This window comes from Triticum urartu, chromosome 2, assembly GCF_003073215.2.
Source record: "Triticum urartu cultivar G1812 chromosome 2, Tu2.1, whole genome shotgun sequence".
NCBI lineage: Eukaryota > Viridiplantae > Streptophyta > Magnoliopsida > Poales > Poaceae > Triticum > Triticum urartu.
The window spans coordinates 208,136,329-208,154,197 of record NC_053023.1 but is presented as its reverse complement, the minus strand read 5'-3'; the positions used below and the strand labels follow the sequence as shown (position 1 = coordinate 208,154,197).

At 48.2% G+C, this 17,869-nt stretch overlaps 2 protein-coding genes across 3 annotated transcripts; both read right to left on the bottom strand.

The window, feature by feature from the left end:
• Positions 1-679: 679 nt before the first annotated feature.
• On the bottom strand, positions 680-1,506 carry LOC125541423. Its single transcript, XM_048704842.1, has one exon. The coding sequence runs from the start codon at positions 1,371-1,373 to the stop codon at positions 795-797; it is 579 nt and encodes a 192-aa protein (XP_048560799.1). The 5' UTR covers positions 1,374-1,506; the 3' UTR covers positions 680-794.
• Positions 1,507-9,982: 8,476 nt separating this feature from the next.
• On the bottom strand, positions 9,983-12,086 carry LOC125541422 (WAT1-related protein At5g64700-like). 2 transcript variants are annotated; one of them, XM_048704841.1, is made up of 7 exons: positions 11,814-12,082; positions 11,655-11,720; positions 11,454-11,570; positions 11,130-11,373; positions 10,898-11,056; positions 10,640-10,791; positions 9,983-10,404 (listed from the first exon to the last, which is right to left on the bottom strand). In XM_048704841.1, exons 1-7 carry the CDS (start codon positions 11,987-11,989, stop codon positions 10,245-10,247), a joined length of 1,074 nt encoding a protein of 357 aa, XP_048560798.1. In that variant the 5' UTR covers positions 11,990-12,082; the 3' UTR covers positions 9,983-10,244. The 2 variants fall into 2 exon arrangements, with proteins under 2 accessions (XP_048560798.1, XP_048560797.1); XM_048704840.1 differs by having other exon boundaries at positions 11,454-11,720; positions 11,814-12,086.
• Positions 12,087-17,869: the final 5,783 nt, after the last annotated feature.

The following is a 17,869-nucleotide window of genomic DNA, read 5'->3' as shown; positions in this document are numbered from 1 at the left end:
GCCTTTGCCTTGAGGTGGCGGGCTTGCCGTGTCTCCGAGTTGATCTTCCGGGCCGCCACCTTCTCTGGATCCTCCACCTCCGCCGTCTCCAACAACTTTTCATATGGGTCCATGCAGCGGCGGTGAAAAGGGCGAGAATTGGTGTGGAGAGCGGTGGGATGGTAGTGGAGAGGGTGGAAAGGGGGAGGGAGGGGGAGGAGGTTGTCGCGGAAACAATACATCTCGCTCCAAATGCGCGTTCTCCGTCTCGGTTTTGGGTGGGCCGGGGTGTCGGATTCCTACGTGGCGGGTGTTTGGACTCCTGCAAAGGCCCCCTATTTGCTTCCAGTTTGCGGGAAAATGGACACCCGAACTGGTCCGCGGAGAAATGCGGGACATTATTCGATGGCTTGTGGCGTCCGGACAACTTTATCCGGATGGTTACGTTTGAGGGTACGCGTTGCAGATACCCTAACCTCTTAATGCTATTTTAGGACATTTTTCAGAACAATAATGGTAATCTAGACCAATCTATAGTCTTTGGATTGTATTTTATGAAGTTTGAATCGTGGTATTGAAATTATGTTGTCTATGCATTATATTTGTATATAAACCGTGGGACTCCAGTGCTAAAGTTCATGGGCCCGCCACTGAAATTGGCATGGTCATTTGGAATCAGCTTCAGAATGTACGTATGCAGTAGGAACTCACAACCGGAACGTCCATATATAGTTTCCGACTTACAAACTGGAAAGAACAAATAAAACAAATTGTGGCACAAGAGGATGGATGGATGGATTACGAGTGGCGCACGCCTAGTAATTACGTCCAGGCCCTGTGCGGACCCTCGAGACGCAGTTCGAGCTGCTGTCCCCCTGGAGGACGTAGACCTGGACGTAGCACACCACCTCGACGGTGACGCTCACCTCAAACGCGCGCAGCACCAGCGCCTTCCCGTCCAGCCTCACCACCACCACGAACGGAAGCGCCCCGGCCACCACGTCGCTGGCGAAGTGCGGGCTCTCGGCCACCTTGATCCCGTCCACCACCGTCACCGGCGCCACCCACGTCGTCGTCCGCCTGCCGATCTTGCCGGCCGGCACCACCGTCGTCCCCACGGGTTCGCCGTGGTACGTCACCGCCGTCACCGTCTCCCCGTACCGGAACGGCGCGCGGCTTGGGTTGCTCGCCATCACGTGCACGCTGGCGGACAGCGTGAGCGACGGCGGGAGGAGGCTGAAGTCCTGGACGATGGTCTCCACGGGCGACGTCACCACGCGCGGCGGGAGCGGGCGGTACAGGATGTAGAGCACGATGGAGAGGATGCCCAGGATGACGAGAACGGTGAGCACCACGCAGCAGGACATGGCGTGATGCCTCTTCCTCCCCTTCATGGCCGCTGAATTCTTCACTCGACTCGATCGCCTACTTTCGGTATGGCCTGTATGTGTACCTGGTTGTCCTGCGTCGATTAGGATCTGGCTCCCGTTATATTTGCCACGTTTCTTGTTTGTATGTTTGGCGCGTGGTCTGAGATTTCTTGCCCATGGGTTTTCAGTCTGGTTGTTTAGAAATTCGTGTGCATCTTGGGAAGGAAATGGCTTGTTGGTCGTGCAGGCCTGCAGGGTACTGCGGTATGGTACAACTCACTCTGTTTTTTAGGCTCGGTTGGAGTATGCCTAAAACTGAAGGAGGGCTCGTTTGGTTCCTTTTGATTTGATAATGAAAATGCTATAAAAAACTAGGAGTGGTTTTCTCAAGAAACGCCTTTCGTACGTGGGTTCCGTACGTAAATCTTAAAACTACAAGAGCATCTACAGTCGGACGTCTCAAACTGATTTCCTCAAACCGACCTCATACGTGCGGGCGGCCGCCCGGTCACTGTCTGATCACGTTTTCTTGACCCAGACCCCCCCCCCCCCCCCCCCCCCCCCCCCCCTCAAATGCCCGGGCGGACGGGTACCCCATGTCTAGCCTAAATATGAGGCGGGCACGCCCGTCATGTCGGATCCGACAGCCCAACCCCATCCCAAATTGCACCAAATCCATCCTCCGAGCTGCCGGATCCATTTGCTCTCTCCTCTCTTCTTCGTCCTCCGCTCCGTCCGGTTTGCAGCTCCACCGCCGCGCGCGCTCAACAACCGTTCCTTGCCTCTGTGCGGACAGCTCCAGCAGAGCAGTCCTCTCTCCCGTCCTCGCCACGTGGGACGTCATCTCCGGCATGGATGCCACCGCGGTACGTTCTGTAACTCTCTCGCTCCGCCTTGCGCTTGATGTGTTCGACACATTGTCTGACCGCATTTTTGTAATTTTGTTAGGAAAAACGATGGATTTCGATACTTCGTCGGACGAGGAGTATGGACTGACGGAGCTTGACCAAATCATTCAAGACGAGTTCTTTGATTCCTCAGATTCGGACGAAGAAGTGGACAATGATTATGCTCATGAGCATGCAAGAGAAAATGGACCGTCAAGTGAAGCATATTCTCAACTTCAAGGGCTCAATCAAAAGAAGAAGAGTGATCAACCGGGATAAGGTGTCCGAAGCAAACCTACTGTGCAGAGACTACTTTGCTCGCAAGCCCGCTTTTCCGGATGATCCATGGTTATGTTGTTCTGGATTAATAGAGAAGATCTTGCCAACCGGAAGAATATAATTTTATCTTCTTCTGTTCATGGCCTGTGAGCTTATGTTTTACTTGGGCTTATGTTGTTTGAAGGGTTATTTTAACTTAGACTACATTTATATCGTTCTTCCTAGATTAGGGCATCTACAACGGCAACCCTCAAACCGACTGCATACGTCCAGACTGTGTTGTACGGTCTGCGGAAGCAGGGACTTTGCGGGTGTCCGGGCTGCTGCCACGCCCATTTTTGACTGCCCTGACCCACCCAAATACCCCACCCGCCCCTCCTGCATTTTCCATACCACGTGTCGCACCGCATTCATGCCTGCCCAAAGCATGCAGCGGCCGGCATTGATGCCTGTGATTTGACAGGATAAGAGGACGACGCAGACAGGAGCAACCTTTTCACTACCGGCATTGAAGCGGCGCGTCAGCCGAGAGAGCGTCAGCCTCTGCTTGCCCGGCTGAACACGCCTCCTCGCCGCATTCAAACAGCCACAAATTGCCCGCCTTCTACTCCGGCCACAGTGAGATATTGTCTGTTAGTCTCAAGTAATCACACATCATAATAATAATTTTGTTAATGAAAAAGTGCAGCTAAAGCACTATATATTTCATGAATTCCAAATCATTATTCCACTTGTATCAGCAAAATATTCCAACATTATATACAAATGATGTTTTTCTTACTTTTGTTGTTCTATTCTTTTGTGTGCATATAAAATACAAGTCAACAAAAGAACTATCACACGGGAAAATTAAAAAATGTCCAACTAATACAACACATATGGTCCACAATTTCTTAAAACATTTATTCCACCACAAATGTCCCGTCGATTCTTAAAGCATTGTTGCACCACAAATGTCCCCCCAATTCTATATACTAGGTGATTTCCCTTAGCGTTGTGGCCAGAGTTTAAAGGTTAATTTTAGATGTATTATGTATGAAGAAAAAAATCTAAATCAAAAGCTATAAATTTCTAATGTAGAAAATTTTCATACTTGCACTGTGTGAACAAAGAGTATGTAAGTGGTTTGCATGGAGGTGTAAAATAGTGTTAGTGGACTTGTTGAGGTGGAAAGTTGCATGTTGACAGAATTAGAGTGAGTGAGGACCAACTATTTAGGAATAGTGGAAAATATTCCAACATTATAAAAAAATGATGCATTTCTTACTTTTGTTGTTCTATTTGTTAGTCTGCATAGAAAATACAAGTCAACAAAAGAACTATCACACCCGGCAATTAAAAACTGTCAACCTAATACTACGCATATGTCCCACCAATTCTTAAAACATCGTTCCACCACAGATGCACCATCAATAAAACACGTTAAGCTACGGGAGAATGGCGGCCAACAAATATGGCCACATGGCACATGCTGGTTGGTCGTGGCAAAAAACTTTTTGATATTTTTGGAAGATGAAATTGAGAAACTTTTTGATTTTTTTGGAAGATGAAATTGAGATTTTTTTTCTTTTCAAAAAATATTTTTTGGAGATTATTTTGAAAGATGAAAGTGAAACTTTTGTTTCTTTTTCATTTAAAATAATATTTTTAGGATTTTTTTATATGGATGTGATGTTTACATGTTGTGAGAAAGTTTTTTTTTCAATTTTGAGATGAAATTGAGGTTTTTTCTTTGAGAGAAAAAAATACACGCACAACTCCCTCTCAAGAGGCCCGCACTGGTGGGCCCCAACCACTAGTTCTTAATATGCTAGGTGATTTTCCCGCGCGTAATTTAAAGATTAATTTTAGATGTATATATGAAGAAAATGATCTAAAACAAAAGCTACAACTTTTTAATGTAAAAATATTTTGTACTTGCACCGTGTGTGCACAAAGCGTATACACGTGGTTTACATTAGGGTTGTAAAATAGTATTAATGGATGCTGACATGAAACACTTGATAAGATAAAAGGCCACATGTTAAGAGAATTAGAATTAATGGGATCAACTATTTAAAAATAGTAGATATTGCAACCTTAAATAAAAGTATTTTGTAGGTTCTAGGAAGTGTTTCATTTATACACCACAAATATATTTTGTAATTTTATCTTCTTTTGTACATGGCTCTTGAGCTTACGTTTTACTTGGGCTTATGTTGTTGGAAGGGTTATTTTAACTTAGACTACATTTATATTGTTCTTCCTAGATTAGGGCATCTACAATGGCGGCCATCAAACCGACATCATACGTCCAAACCGTGTTGTCCGGCCTGCGGAAGCCATCCAGCACGGCCCTGTATCGGTCCGCAGGGCAGTCGGCCGTATTTTCTCCCGCAAACCGGAGACAAACATGAGGGACTTTTTGCGGGTGTCCGCGCTGCTGTCACGCCCGTTTCTGACTACCCTGACCCACCCAAACACCCCACCCGCCCATCCCGCATTTTCTATCCCACGCGTCGCACCGTTTGTCGCGCCGCATTCATGCATGCCCAGAGCATGCAGCGGCCGACATTAATGCCTGTTATTTGACCGGACAGGAGGGCGGCGCAGACTGACGCGACCTTTTCACTACCGGCATTGAAGCCGTGCGCCAGCTGAGAGAGCATCGCCCTCTCCTCGCCCCGCTAAACACGCCTCCTCGCCGCATTCTAACGTCCACAGACTGCCCGCCTTCTACTCCGGCCACAGTGAGATATTGTCTGTTAGTCTCAAGTAATCACACATCATAATAATAATTTTGTTAATGAAAAAGTGCAGCTAAAGCACCATATATTTCATGAATTCCAAATCATTATTCCACTTGTATCAGCAAAATATTCCAACATTATATACAAATGGTGTTTTTCTTACTTTTGTTGTTCTATTCTTTTGTATGCATATAAAATACAAGTCAACAAAAGAACTATCACATGGGAAAATTATAAAATATGTCCAACTAATACGACACATATGGTCCACCAATTCTTAAAACATTTATTCCACCACAAATGTCCCACCGATTCTTAAAGCATTGTTCCACCACAAATGTCCCCCCAATTCTATATACTAGGTGATTTCCCTGAGCGTTGCGGCGGGAATTTAAAGGTTAATTTTAGATGTATTATGTATGAAGAAACAATCTAAATCAAAAGCTATAAATATTCTAATGTCGAAATTTTTCATACTTGCACTGTGTGAACAAAGAGTATGTAAGTGGTTTGCATGGAGCTGTAAAATAGTGTTAGTGGACTTGTTGAGGTGGAAAGTTGCGTGTTGACAGAATTAGAGTGAGTGAGGATCAACTATTTAGGAATAATGGAAAATATTCCAACATTATAACCAAATGATGCATTTCTTACTTTTGTTGTTCTATTTGTTAGTCTGCATATAAAATACAAGTCAACAAAAGAACTATCACACTTGACAATTAAAAACTGTCAACCTAATACTACGCATGTCCCATCAATTCTTAAAACATCATTCCACCACAAATGCACCATCAATCAAACACATTAAGCTACAAGAGAATGGCGGCCAACTAGTATGGCCACATGGCGCATGCTGGTTGGTTGTGGCAAAAGACTTTTTGATATTTTTGGAAGATGAAATTGAGAAACTTTTTGATTGTTTGAAAGATGAAATTGAGATTTTTTTTTTCTTTTGAGAATTTTTTTGGAAATTATTTTTGAAAGATGGAAGTGAGACTTTTGTTTCTTTTTCATTTAAAAAAATGTTTTTTTGGCTTTTTTTAGATGGATGTGATGTTTACGTGTTGTGAGAATTTTTTTTTTTAATTTTGAGATGAAATTGAGGTTTTTTCTTCGAGAGGAAAAAAAATACATGCACAACTCCCTCTCAAGAGGCCCTCAATGGCGGGCCCCAACCACTAGTTCTTAATATACTAGGTGATTTCCCATGTATAATTTAAATATAAAGTTTAGATGTATTATGTATGAAGAAAATGATCTAAAACAAAAGTGACAACATTTTAATGTACAAATATTTTGTACTTACATTGTGTGTACAAAGAGTATGCACGTAGTTTACATAAGGGCTGTAAAATAGTGTTAGTGGATACTGACATGGCACATTTGATGAGATAAAAAGCCACATGTTAAGAGAACTAGAATTAATGGGATCGATTATTTAGAAATAATAGATATTGTAATCTTAAATAAAAGTATTTTGTAGGTTATAGAAAGTGTTTCATTTATACAGTACAAATATCTCTTGTAATTTTATCTTCTTCTATTCATGGCCCTTGAGCTTACGTTTTACTTGGGCTTATGGTGTTGAAAGGGTTATTTTAACTTCGACTACATTTATATTGTTCTTCTTAGATTAGGGCATCTTCAACGGCGACCCTCAAATCGACCGCATACGTCCGGATCACGTTGTTCGGCCCGCGGAGGCCATCCAACATGGCCCTATATCGGTCCACAGAGCGATCGGCCGTGTTTTCTCCAGCAAACCGGAGACACGTGAGGGACTTTGCGGGCGTCTGGGCTGCTGCCATGCCTGCTTCTGACTGCCTTGGCCCACCCAAACTCCCCATCCGCCCCTCCCGCGCTTTCCATCATGCACGTCGCGCCGCTTGTCGTGCCACATTCATGCCTGCCCAGAGCATGCAGCGACCGACATTGATGTGTGTGATTTGACCAGACATGAGGGCGGCGCAAACGGACGCAATCTTTTCACTGCCCGCACTAAAGCAGCGCGCCAGTCGAGAGAGCGTCGCTCTCTCCTCGCCCGGCTGAACACGCCTCCTCGCCGCTTTCAAACAGCCACAAACAGCCCACCTTCCTCCATTAAATCCCAAGTGTGTGCAAAGAAACCTACTTCGGCCACACGTGCATTCGCGAGCCGCCCGTCATTAAGTACAACACCGCTAGCTCCGTACCCCCCCCCCCCCCCATTTAAGCGATGCAAGACACCGGGTAAAAATCGCACCACACTCCGCTCACATCTCCTCCCTGCACAATATTTTCTCCACAAGCTCCATCACATCCAGCAAGCAGGAATCCGAACAAGCTGGCTGGGTGGCCCATCGAGCCCGCCGAATATGAGCTAGGCAACTCTCTGCTCCGCCTCCATCGACGATCCAGGTAGCTGCAAGCCAGCTCGCGGAAGCAGAAGCTCCGAGCCGGCGCGTGGTTCAGCAACTCACCACTCCAAGCCAGCTAGCCAATGAGTTATGTGTTGCTCGAGGTGGCATGCAATAGACCATGGCGGCACAGACATCGCGCCTACTATGGACGACGATGTGTCGCACGCGTCCCATGTTGCGAATGCTCGCACCAGCCGTCCTCAACGTGTCCGTGACCGCGCCCTGCCGGTGGAGGTCAGCTACGCAGCGTCCCGCATGTCCGCGCCCACCGCCATCATCGAGGAGAAGTATAACACGGGAGGCCGATGCCGCTTGGGTCCCATGAAGGCCACCGCCGAGGCAACGCCGGCGTACACAACCGGTGTCTTGCCCGGTTCAGCGCAGATCATCGTCGACCCCCGCCTGGGCTTCACGGCTGCGGAGCCCCCAATCCCCTTCGGCTAAAGCACACTCTTTGCCACTCCGATGAGCGGCGCAGCCGGACATAGAGAAGATACGATGGAAGAATATACCTCCAAGGCTCACGGCAGTCCGGCGAGCGGGCCGCCGGACATGGGGAAGATAATTGGATCTGCCGCGGCTGGCCATAGACTAGTGTAGTGTATCCGTGTCGTGGGGATGGAGGTCCGTGCGACTGGACGTGCACATAATTTTAGTTATTTTAGTTAAAATGTGTCCAAAATGTAATGAATTTCATTTGGCTTATATGAAATCCGCTATGTTTGCATGAGTTTCATCCGCTTTGTTAAAAAAATGTTTGAAATGTATGTGGGCAGTGTTGGATGGCGGCCTCCCGCATCCGTGTCTGCGGACTGATCCCGACCTATCCATGGACAGATGTGGGAGTAAATTTACGGGTTGCCATTGGAGATGCCCTTAGAGTATCTCTAGCAGATCCCGCAACCGGCCAGCCCGCAAAATTTGTGTACGGGCTCCCGTAAACGAAATTTACAGGTTGACAGAGGCGCGGAGACAGAACAGATCCCGCATACATCACCGCAATTCAAATTGATTTTGAAACTAGTAGTTCACGCCATAAGCATCACCGGAGTTCCACATAAACATAATTCATACAAGTTTAAGTAAACATAGTTCAAATGGAAATTAAACTTGTTCATACTACGCGGGGCTGTACTTCTACTTCATACTTGGTTCTACAAGTCAGGCTCCAGAGCCGGAGTCGCCATCGTCGCCGGAGTCGTCCTCGCGTGGCGGAGGCTTGTTCCCGTGAAGCGTGTGGTAGAGCAGCGTCCCAGAGAGGGTCTGCTGGAGGTGGTACTCCTCCCGGAGCTCCGGTAGGCGTGTAGCCGCAGCCGCATCTCCGGCGGCGGCTACCTGCCTCGCCTTGCACCATGCGGTCTCTCGGCCGCCTGGAGCCGTTGGAGGGTCGTATCGAACATCCGCCGGAGGCGAAGGACGTTCGCCCACGCCCTCACTCTGGCGTTGCGGGACTTCATAATGTGGTGCGTGCTGCCTCCCTTTGCCTGTCCGACACCGGAGGGCGGATAGAGGAGCTACCGGCCTCATCGTTGTTGCGACGCTTGTGGCCGGCGAACCTCCCGCGGTTCCCAAATCCACCGCGCCCGCCGAACCCCTCACCGCCGCCATGCCCTACACCCACAAATGCCATCGCCGCCAAGATCCGGCGGCTGGAGGCGCCGGAAATCGCTGCGAGATGGGTGGAGATTTCTCGCCGGAAGGGTGGATTTTGCGTTGGAGATGGATGCCAGGAATGCCGGATAGGAACCCTAAAATGACCCGCGCCCGCATATATACCGAAAAGCCGACCGGTTTACGGGCCGCCCGTAAAAAAAATATAGACCGAGCGTCATTTGCAGGATCTGCGCGGGCCATTTTTTTGGGCCGTCCCATATAAGGTTCGAGAAAACGCAGTTCGTCGAAGTTATACGGGATCTGCTAGATGCTCATAGCCTTCCCTTACCTCTTATTTCCTCACTCTCTCTCATCCAGATTAACAAACTTCTTCGATTGGCGTTGTTAAGACAAACCGACACCACAAAATTGGAGTGTGAGGAGTTTTTCTTCGATAGAGTGTTCTTTTCTTAACTCAAAATGTAGTATCAAGCAGATACAAAGCATGACGAGTAATACTAAAAGATTGAGGAGGCAGATGGATATGTTCATTCAAAGCTGAGATTTGAGTTGACAAGAATATTAGCAGAAGCAACTATAGTTTGTAGTCTGCTTCTTACGACCGGGGGAAGCAAAACATTCCACTCGAAAGTTAAGTAATTATATTATAGTGTGAAAAGAATGGATGACAAACTGGTTAATCAGCAAACATTCTGTGCATCGTAAACTCATACTGGACAGTCCCATTAGCAGCATGTTAATGAATTCTTCTAGATTCCATTATAACTTGACATCTGCCGTGCATCTTGCCGGTGATCCCTTTTCCGACGATAAACTAGCAACATTGCAAGAACTACGTAGTACACATGACAAACAACTGACGTAAATGATTCCGAACTCTGAAGAACAGCAAGCATCATCGTCGTCGTGGCATAAAACACCAGTCGTACTGTAGATAAGATGTTCGAGGTCCACTACAAAGCGCACCCAGGGGGGGCCAGGTGGGCATCAAACCTTGGCCGTCGCGTCCGGGACGATCTCGCTCTCCTTGGATTCCTCCGTCCTCCTTTGCGGCAGAGCGGCGTCCACGGCCGCCCCTCGCTCCTCCCTCCCCTTGCCCCAGAGCACGGCATAGAGACCGGCAACGAGCAGCGCGCCACCGATAATGCTGCACCCAAGCGACAGGACGGGTCATGCATACATACATACATACATACTGTTCATGATTAGATGTGCAAGTGCAACACATTTGGATTCGCATCTGAGAAAGCGAAGGCGTCCGGTGCTCGGTCGGGGTCGTGGCTCGTGACACGGACTCTTTTACTTTGCGATGCGGTGCACGAATCAAAAGAAGAATCAGACAAATTTTGGTTATGTGATGATGGTTCTTATTAGGTACGTACCTTCCCAGGCCCACGTCTTCTCCCAGCAGGAAGGAGGCGATGACCATGGTGAAGACGAGGCTGAGCGGCATGGACATGGACAGGAACACCGGGCCTTTCTTCTCGATCACCCAGATCTGCAGGTAGTAGGAGATCGCCGCCACAACAATGCCCTGAAACACATGGGACCCACGCCGCGCGCGGACGCTTCTGAGTGCCGGCCGGTAGTCATGGCTACTGTACATTACTACTAGCTGGTTGAACAGTGTGCATGCTTACCGTGAAGAGCACTGCGAAGAGGCTCATGCCGCCGGCGAGCTTCCACCGCGAGAAGTCCCTCTCCATGACCAGGGCGATGACGAACGACTGGACGCTGGCGAAGGTGCACTGGAGCGTCGTGTTGAGAAGCTTGGATGGGTACTCCAGCAACAGGGGGCCCTGCCAAACAACAGACACAATGTCAGCTACGAGTACACTTCCACGAGGCAGCTGGAGCAGGGCAATAGTTTACCTGCTGTACTGTCCACAGGGCCCATATCACGACCGACGCGGTCATGAGGAAGATGCCGAGCGCCCAGTTCTTCTCCGGGCGCGCGTGCACGGCCGTGCCGGTGCTGTGCAGGAGCGGGTGGTGGTTCAAGGACTTGAGCTGGGGGCCTTGGTACAGCGCCAGCGCGACCACTCCTCCGATGCACAGAAGTATCCCCGAGGCTTTGGCCATGCCGTGGACGCTCTTCAACTTCAGAGTCTCCATCCTACAGTATGTATGAACCCACTTGTTGATAAATAAACAAGAAAATCGCACTAAAAGAATTTCACCTTTCCAGTTTCTTACCTGAACATGACGGCCAGGATGAATGCAACCACGGGGACGATGTTGAAGATGGCCGACGAAGAGGTTGCCGAAGCATAATTCAGGCCAATGCTATACAGGTTTATCGTTCCAGCCATCCTGAGTGAGTGACACAAGAACAAACCATAAGCAACAAACTGGAGTTTCAGTGATCTAGATGTCGTCGTAATCGTCGACGCATACCCATAGAAGGCGTGGGCAAAGATCTTGACGGAGAGTCTGAACGTCAGCGGTGGCGCCGACCCCTGCCTGAAATCAGAGAAGACGAGAGGGATAAGCGATTCAGTTGACCTCATCTCACGACGACTGAACAAACCCTTCATGTCATGTCTATTCGGCTACCTGATCTCGAGGAAGAAGGCGAAAGGCGCCAAGAAGATGGCGGCGACGGCGTGCCGGTAGAAGACGAAGACGGTGGTGCTGGTGCCCTCCTCGAACGCCGCCTTGGTGAATATGTGCATGCCGGCGTAGATCAGCCTGATGAGCACGATCGTCGAGTACACCTTGCCGTTGCCCATGGTGTGAAGTAGTAGCTGGACCTAACGACTGATGCTTCACTTCCGTTACGTCTGTCTGTCTGTCCGTCTGTCTGTCACCGAGCTCCCCCTCTCCTTATATATACAAGTACGTGTGGTGTGATGGCAAAGCGGCTGGTCGGTCTGTGTGAACTCTGAAGACTGAAGATACTCCGCTGAAGTGACATGCAAGGGGAAAGCATGCAAGTTCTCGGCATGTTCATGGAGGGCAACGATTTCAGGTATGGAAGCGATCAGGTTTATGTGCAATTTTTAGGGAAAGAAAAGTTGATCCCAGTTCATTTATGTGCATGGTTCAGGTTAACATGGCAGGATAGGCTTTTGTGGACGACAGGAAGAGGTTTTTAAGAGCAAAAAGATGCAATCTAATTGGTGGAATGGTGATGCAACGGAAAGGACGAGTAGTGCGCGGGCCAGGGATGAATAAATTGCGACTTGAATCAGCAGCATGGCGATTTTTTGGATAAAGCGTCTGTAAGTTGAACTTTGTTTAGGGTCACTGAGAAGCTTCCTTATCTCCTGATCCTGATTCCATTTATTCAGATGAATGATCAGCGTGCGCCATTGTGAAACAGTTTAAAATTCCCAGATTATAAACTGATTTAAGTAGAGAAAGGGGTGCCGAATTCATTAATGCTTTTTCTTAGCATTGCTCAGGACAGATACTTCCCAGCTTCTCTACTGGCCTGAACATGCAACATCTATAGGGGTGGACGCAACATATAGACCTTCATGGTCATTGTTAGAGTACCCTTTTTTTTATACGCGGTTCCTGAGAGCCCTTAAGCTCGATTCATTAAAAAAAGTACTTCCTCCGTTTTAAGATAAATGTCTCAACTTTAATACAACTTTGTACGAAAGTAATATAAAGTTGAGACACTTATTTTGAGACGGAAAAAGTAGAATATAGTTGCCTAGTTAATCAACGAAAATCGTTACAACATGCTCATAAAATAGGGCACCCGGCCCGACCTAGCACTAAAAGAGCATTTACAATGCCAGGCGTTTAGATAGATGCTTATAAGGAAAAAATATAATAAAAAATTCAAAGCACCCAAGTGCCTCAGCTTTCAACGCAAGACACTAATCTCTACTCCTATTAGTAAGATGCCCGTGCATTGTACAGAACATCAAGATGCATTTTTTTTACAAAACATCGGCTGTGATTAACCCATGCGGGAATTATCCCATGTGTAGAAACCAATGTTTTAAATAGCGGCTATTGCCAAATAGCGGCGGACCTCAAAATGAGCTATAGCGAAGCTATAGCGGGCTATAGCAGGCTATAGCGGGCTATTTGTACATGGGACCATTTAGCGGCACCCTAGTGAAAAGGCTATATAGCGGGCTATAGCGGAGCTATAGCCGGCTATTTAAAACATTGGTAGAAACTAATGATATCTTAAGAAAGAGGAGAGATAAGGTGAGGAGGAGTGGGGCGTGGTGGTGATTGGTGATCAGACTGGGCGGAGGCATGGGAATGGACGACGCCGGCAGCTGCCACCATGCTAGATTGTTCCAGGCGCTTCCTTTTTTAATTGCTCAGCAATGAGGCTGTGGGAGATAAGGATCAAAGAGGGAAGGGCTTATCTGCAAATGTGAAGAGAGGTGCATGTATTTTTTGTGTGTGCAAAATTCACATAGTTTGCTTTCTATCCGTCGGATATAGATCGGACGGTCTATATTGCAAGATGGCAGGCACACCATCATCACCAACTCGGTTTTTTATGAGAGTGGAGATAAAAGACTTAGTTGATGATGATGGTGTGTTTGCCATCCATCATTCTAACCATCAGATTTGCATCTAACGGTTGTGAGGTCAATTGTGGCATTTTTGCAACAATACCCCACTATATAGACACACACACACACACACCAAAGTTAGAGTGTTTTTATTTCAAGTATATGAACATGTATTATTCTACTTTGGATCTGTTACAAATGCACGGCCGCCCATGCACGTTCCCCGTCCCCCTGCCTCGGCATCCGAAGGCGAGTCGGAGGCCGCTTCTCGGCGCTCGCTGACGATGATGCGGACGATGCGGATGGGGAGACGGATGCAGACTCGTCGGAGTCTCCACCGTCACCGACGCCTTCCGATTTGATTTGCAAGTTCTTTCATTCAGGTTACGATGAGGAGGAGGTGGCATCGACTTTAGACAAAGTGTTGCCCTAGATGATCTGGCCAGGGTAGGACTACACGCGGGGGAGAAGAAGGATATGATCCGGCGAGTCGTTCATCAGAGGACGACGGCGACAACGATCAGGCCATGGAAGGCCCCCCTCCCCAAGGTTTGTCTACCAAATCTTACTCTTTTCGATTTGATTCGTCCGGAGTCTAGGACCATGGTTGTGAGGAGGAAGAAAGGCCGCTGGGCGGTGGCTAGGCCGGCGCCAGCAGCGGTCGCCGCGTCAACTCCGGATATTACGGCGATCGGGATCGGAGCCGCCTGGTCGCGTCGTTTGAACGAGATTCTGGAACGTGATGGGCCAGTGTTTTGCGACAACGAGTTGGGCCTGGCTAGGACTGGGTATGAGGCCCATGTCCCCAGGCAGGAGACCGACTGGTCTGTCGGCGCAGTACTCAACATGCATGAGATCGAGTCGATGAGAGGGTTGACTAGTCTTGCTATCTCTAGTCTGCTGCGTACGTCGGAGGCGGCTAGGGTTCATCGGGTCACCGTGCCGGGGTTTCCAAGGATCAGACTCGAGAGGGCTGCGAGGGTTCGTCCTACTGCGGCCATGGCCGGTCGGGGCGCTGGCCCTCCTGCCAAACCTGCGCCGCCCAAGCCAAAGGCCGCGCCGCCGATGCCCGGTGTGGCTCCGCGACATGCGACGCCGCCCCATCAAGTCGCGCCTCCGCCGCAGAGCAGGGCAGGGCCTACACAGCAGGCGCCCACCCCTCCGCCGCTAAATGGGGGCCAACCTCTCGCGGCTAGGGCTGCGCCGCCGGCGCATCGGGGAGGCGACAACCTCGGGCCAGCACCGCTTCCCGGTGTACCGAGACAGGGAGGCGACATATGGCGGCTGTACCCCCCCCCCCCCCCCCCCCCGTGGCCAATGGGGTGACGACTGTTATGGCGCGTATGGCGAAGGTCATCATCGCATTTCATCGATGGCGGGCGGCGGACGCGGGTATGCGTGGCAGAGTGACGGGTCGATGGACCATCCATTCTACGGCCCTCCGGGAGGCTGAAACGTCTCCAACGTATCTATAATTTTTGATTGTTCCATACTATTATAGTATATGTTTTGGATGTTTAGTGGGCTTTAATATGCTCTTTTATATTATTTTTGGGACTAACCTATTAACCGGAGGCCCGGTGCCAGTTTCTGTTTTTTGCCTATTTCAGTGTTTCGCAGAAAAGGAATATCAAACGAAATCCAAACAGAACGAAACCTTTGCGAGGATCTTTCTTGGAACAAATGCAATCCAGGAGACTTGGAGTGGAAGTCAGAGACGCAACGAGGCGGCCACAAGGCAGGAGGGCGCACCCAAGGGGTAGGCGCACCCCCACTCTCATGGGCCCCTCGTAACTCCACTGCCGTACTTCTTTCGCCTATATATACTCATATACCCTAAAAACATCCAGGAGAGCCACAGAACCACTTTTCCACCGCCGCAATCTTATGTACCCGTGAGATCCCATCTGGGGACCTTTATCGGCGACCTGCCGGAGGAGGAATCGATCACGGAGGGCTTCTACATCAACACCATAGCCTCTCCGATGATGTGTGATTAGTTTACCACAGACCTTCGGGTCTATAGTTATTATCTAGATGGCTTCTTCTCTCTCTTTGGTTCTCAATACAAAGCCCTGCTCGATGTTCTTGGAGATCTATTCAATGTAATATTCTTTTGCAGTGTGTTTGCCGAGATCCGATGAATTGTGGATTTATGATCAAGTTTATCTATGAACAATATTTGGTTCTTCTCTGAATTCTTATATGCATGATTTGATATCTTTACAAGTCTCTTCAAATTATCGGTTTAGTTTGGCCTACTAGATTGATCTTTCTTGCAATGGGAGAAGTTCTTAGCTTTGGGTTCAATCTTGCGGTGTCCTTTCCTAGTCACAGTAGGGGCAGCAAGGCACGTATTGGATTGTTTCCATCGAGGATAAAAAGATGGGGTTTATATCATATTGCTTGAGTTTATCCCTCTACATCTTGTCATCTTACCTAAAGCATTACTCTGTTCTTATGAACTTAATACTCTAGATGCATGCTGGATAGCGGTCGATGTGTGGAGTAATAGTAGTAGATGCAGAATCGTTTCGGTCTACTTAACACGGACGTGATGCTTATATTCATGATCATGCCTAGATATTCTCATAACTATGCGCTTTTCTATCAATTGCTCGGCAGTAATTTGTTCACCCACCGTAATACATGCTATCATGAGAGAATCCACTAGTGAAACCTATGGCCCCGGGTCTGTTTTATATCATATAAGTTTCCGATCTACAATTCTAGTTTACTATTTATTTTATTTTGCAATCTTTACTTTCCAATCTATACAACAAAAATACCAAAAAATATTTATCTTATTATCTTTATGAGATCTCACTTTTGCAAGTGGCCGTGAAGGGATTGACAACCCCTTTATCGCGTTGGTTGCAAGGTTCTTGATTGTTTGTGTAGGTACTAGGCGACTTGCGTGTAATCTCCTACTAGATTGATACCTTGGTTCTCAAAAACTGAGGAAAATACTTACGCTACTTTGCTACATCACCCTTTCTGTTGGGGATCGTAGCAGAAATTTAAAATTTTCTACACATCACCAAGATCAATCTATGGAGTAATCTAGCAATGAGGGGAAGGGGAGTGCATCTACATACCCTTGTAGATCGCTAAGCGGAAGCGTTGCAAGAACGCGGATGAAGGAGTCGTACTCGTAGCGATTCAGATCGCGGTTGATTCCGATCTAAGCGCCGAACCACGACGCCTCCGCGTTCAACACACGTGCAGCCCGGTGACGTCTCCCACGCCTTGATCCAGCAAGGGGAGAAGGAGAGGTTGGGTGTCGGTGTCAAAACCGGTGGATCTCGGGTAGGGGGTCCCGAACTGTGCGTCTAGGCAGATGGTAACAGGAGGCAGGGGACACAATGTTTTACCCAGGTTCAGGCCCTCTTGATGGAGGTAAAACCCTACGTCCTGCTTGATTAATATTGATGATATGGGTAGTACAAGAGTAGATCTACCACGAGATCAAGGAGGCTAAACCCTAGAAGCTAGCCTATGGTTTGATTGTTCTTCGTCCTACGGACTAAAACCCTCCGGTTTATATAGACACCAAAGAGGGCTAGGGTTACACAGAGTCGGTTACAATGGTAGGAGATCTACATATCCGTATCGCCAAGCTTGCCTTCCACGCTAAGAAAAGTCCCTTCCGGACACGGGACAAAGTCTTCAATCTTGTATCTTCATAGTCCAGGAGTCCGGCCGAAGGTATAGTCCGGCTATCCGGACACCCCCTAATCCAGGACTCCCTCAGTAGCCCTGAACCAGGCTTCAATGACGATGAGTCCGGCGCGCAGATTGTCTTCGGCATTGCAAGGCGGGTTCCTCCTCCAAGTACTTCATAGAAGATTTTGAACACAAAGGTAGTGTCCGGCTTTGCAAAATAGGTTTCCACAAATTGCCATAGAGAGAATAATATTTACACAAATCTAATCTGCTGACGTATTCCGTAGCGTGACATCACACCACAACCAAGTCTTTATTCGAATCATTTTACTATCCCACCTCAGCGCGTTTAGCGAGGCAGTTTCCTTGGCACGTCTTGTCAAAGCAGAGATCATGTCCCCTTATTCCGAGATTCTCATCAATACGGGCGTGGGTAACCCAACCGCGCCATTG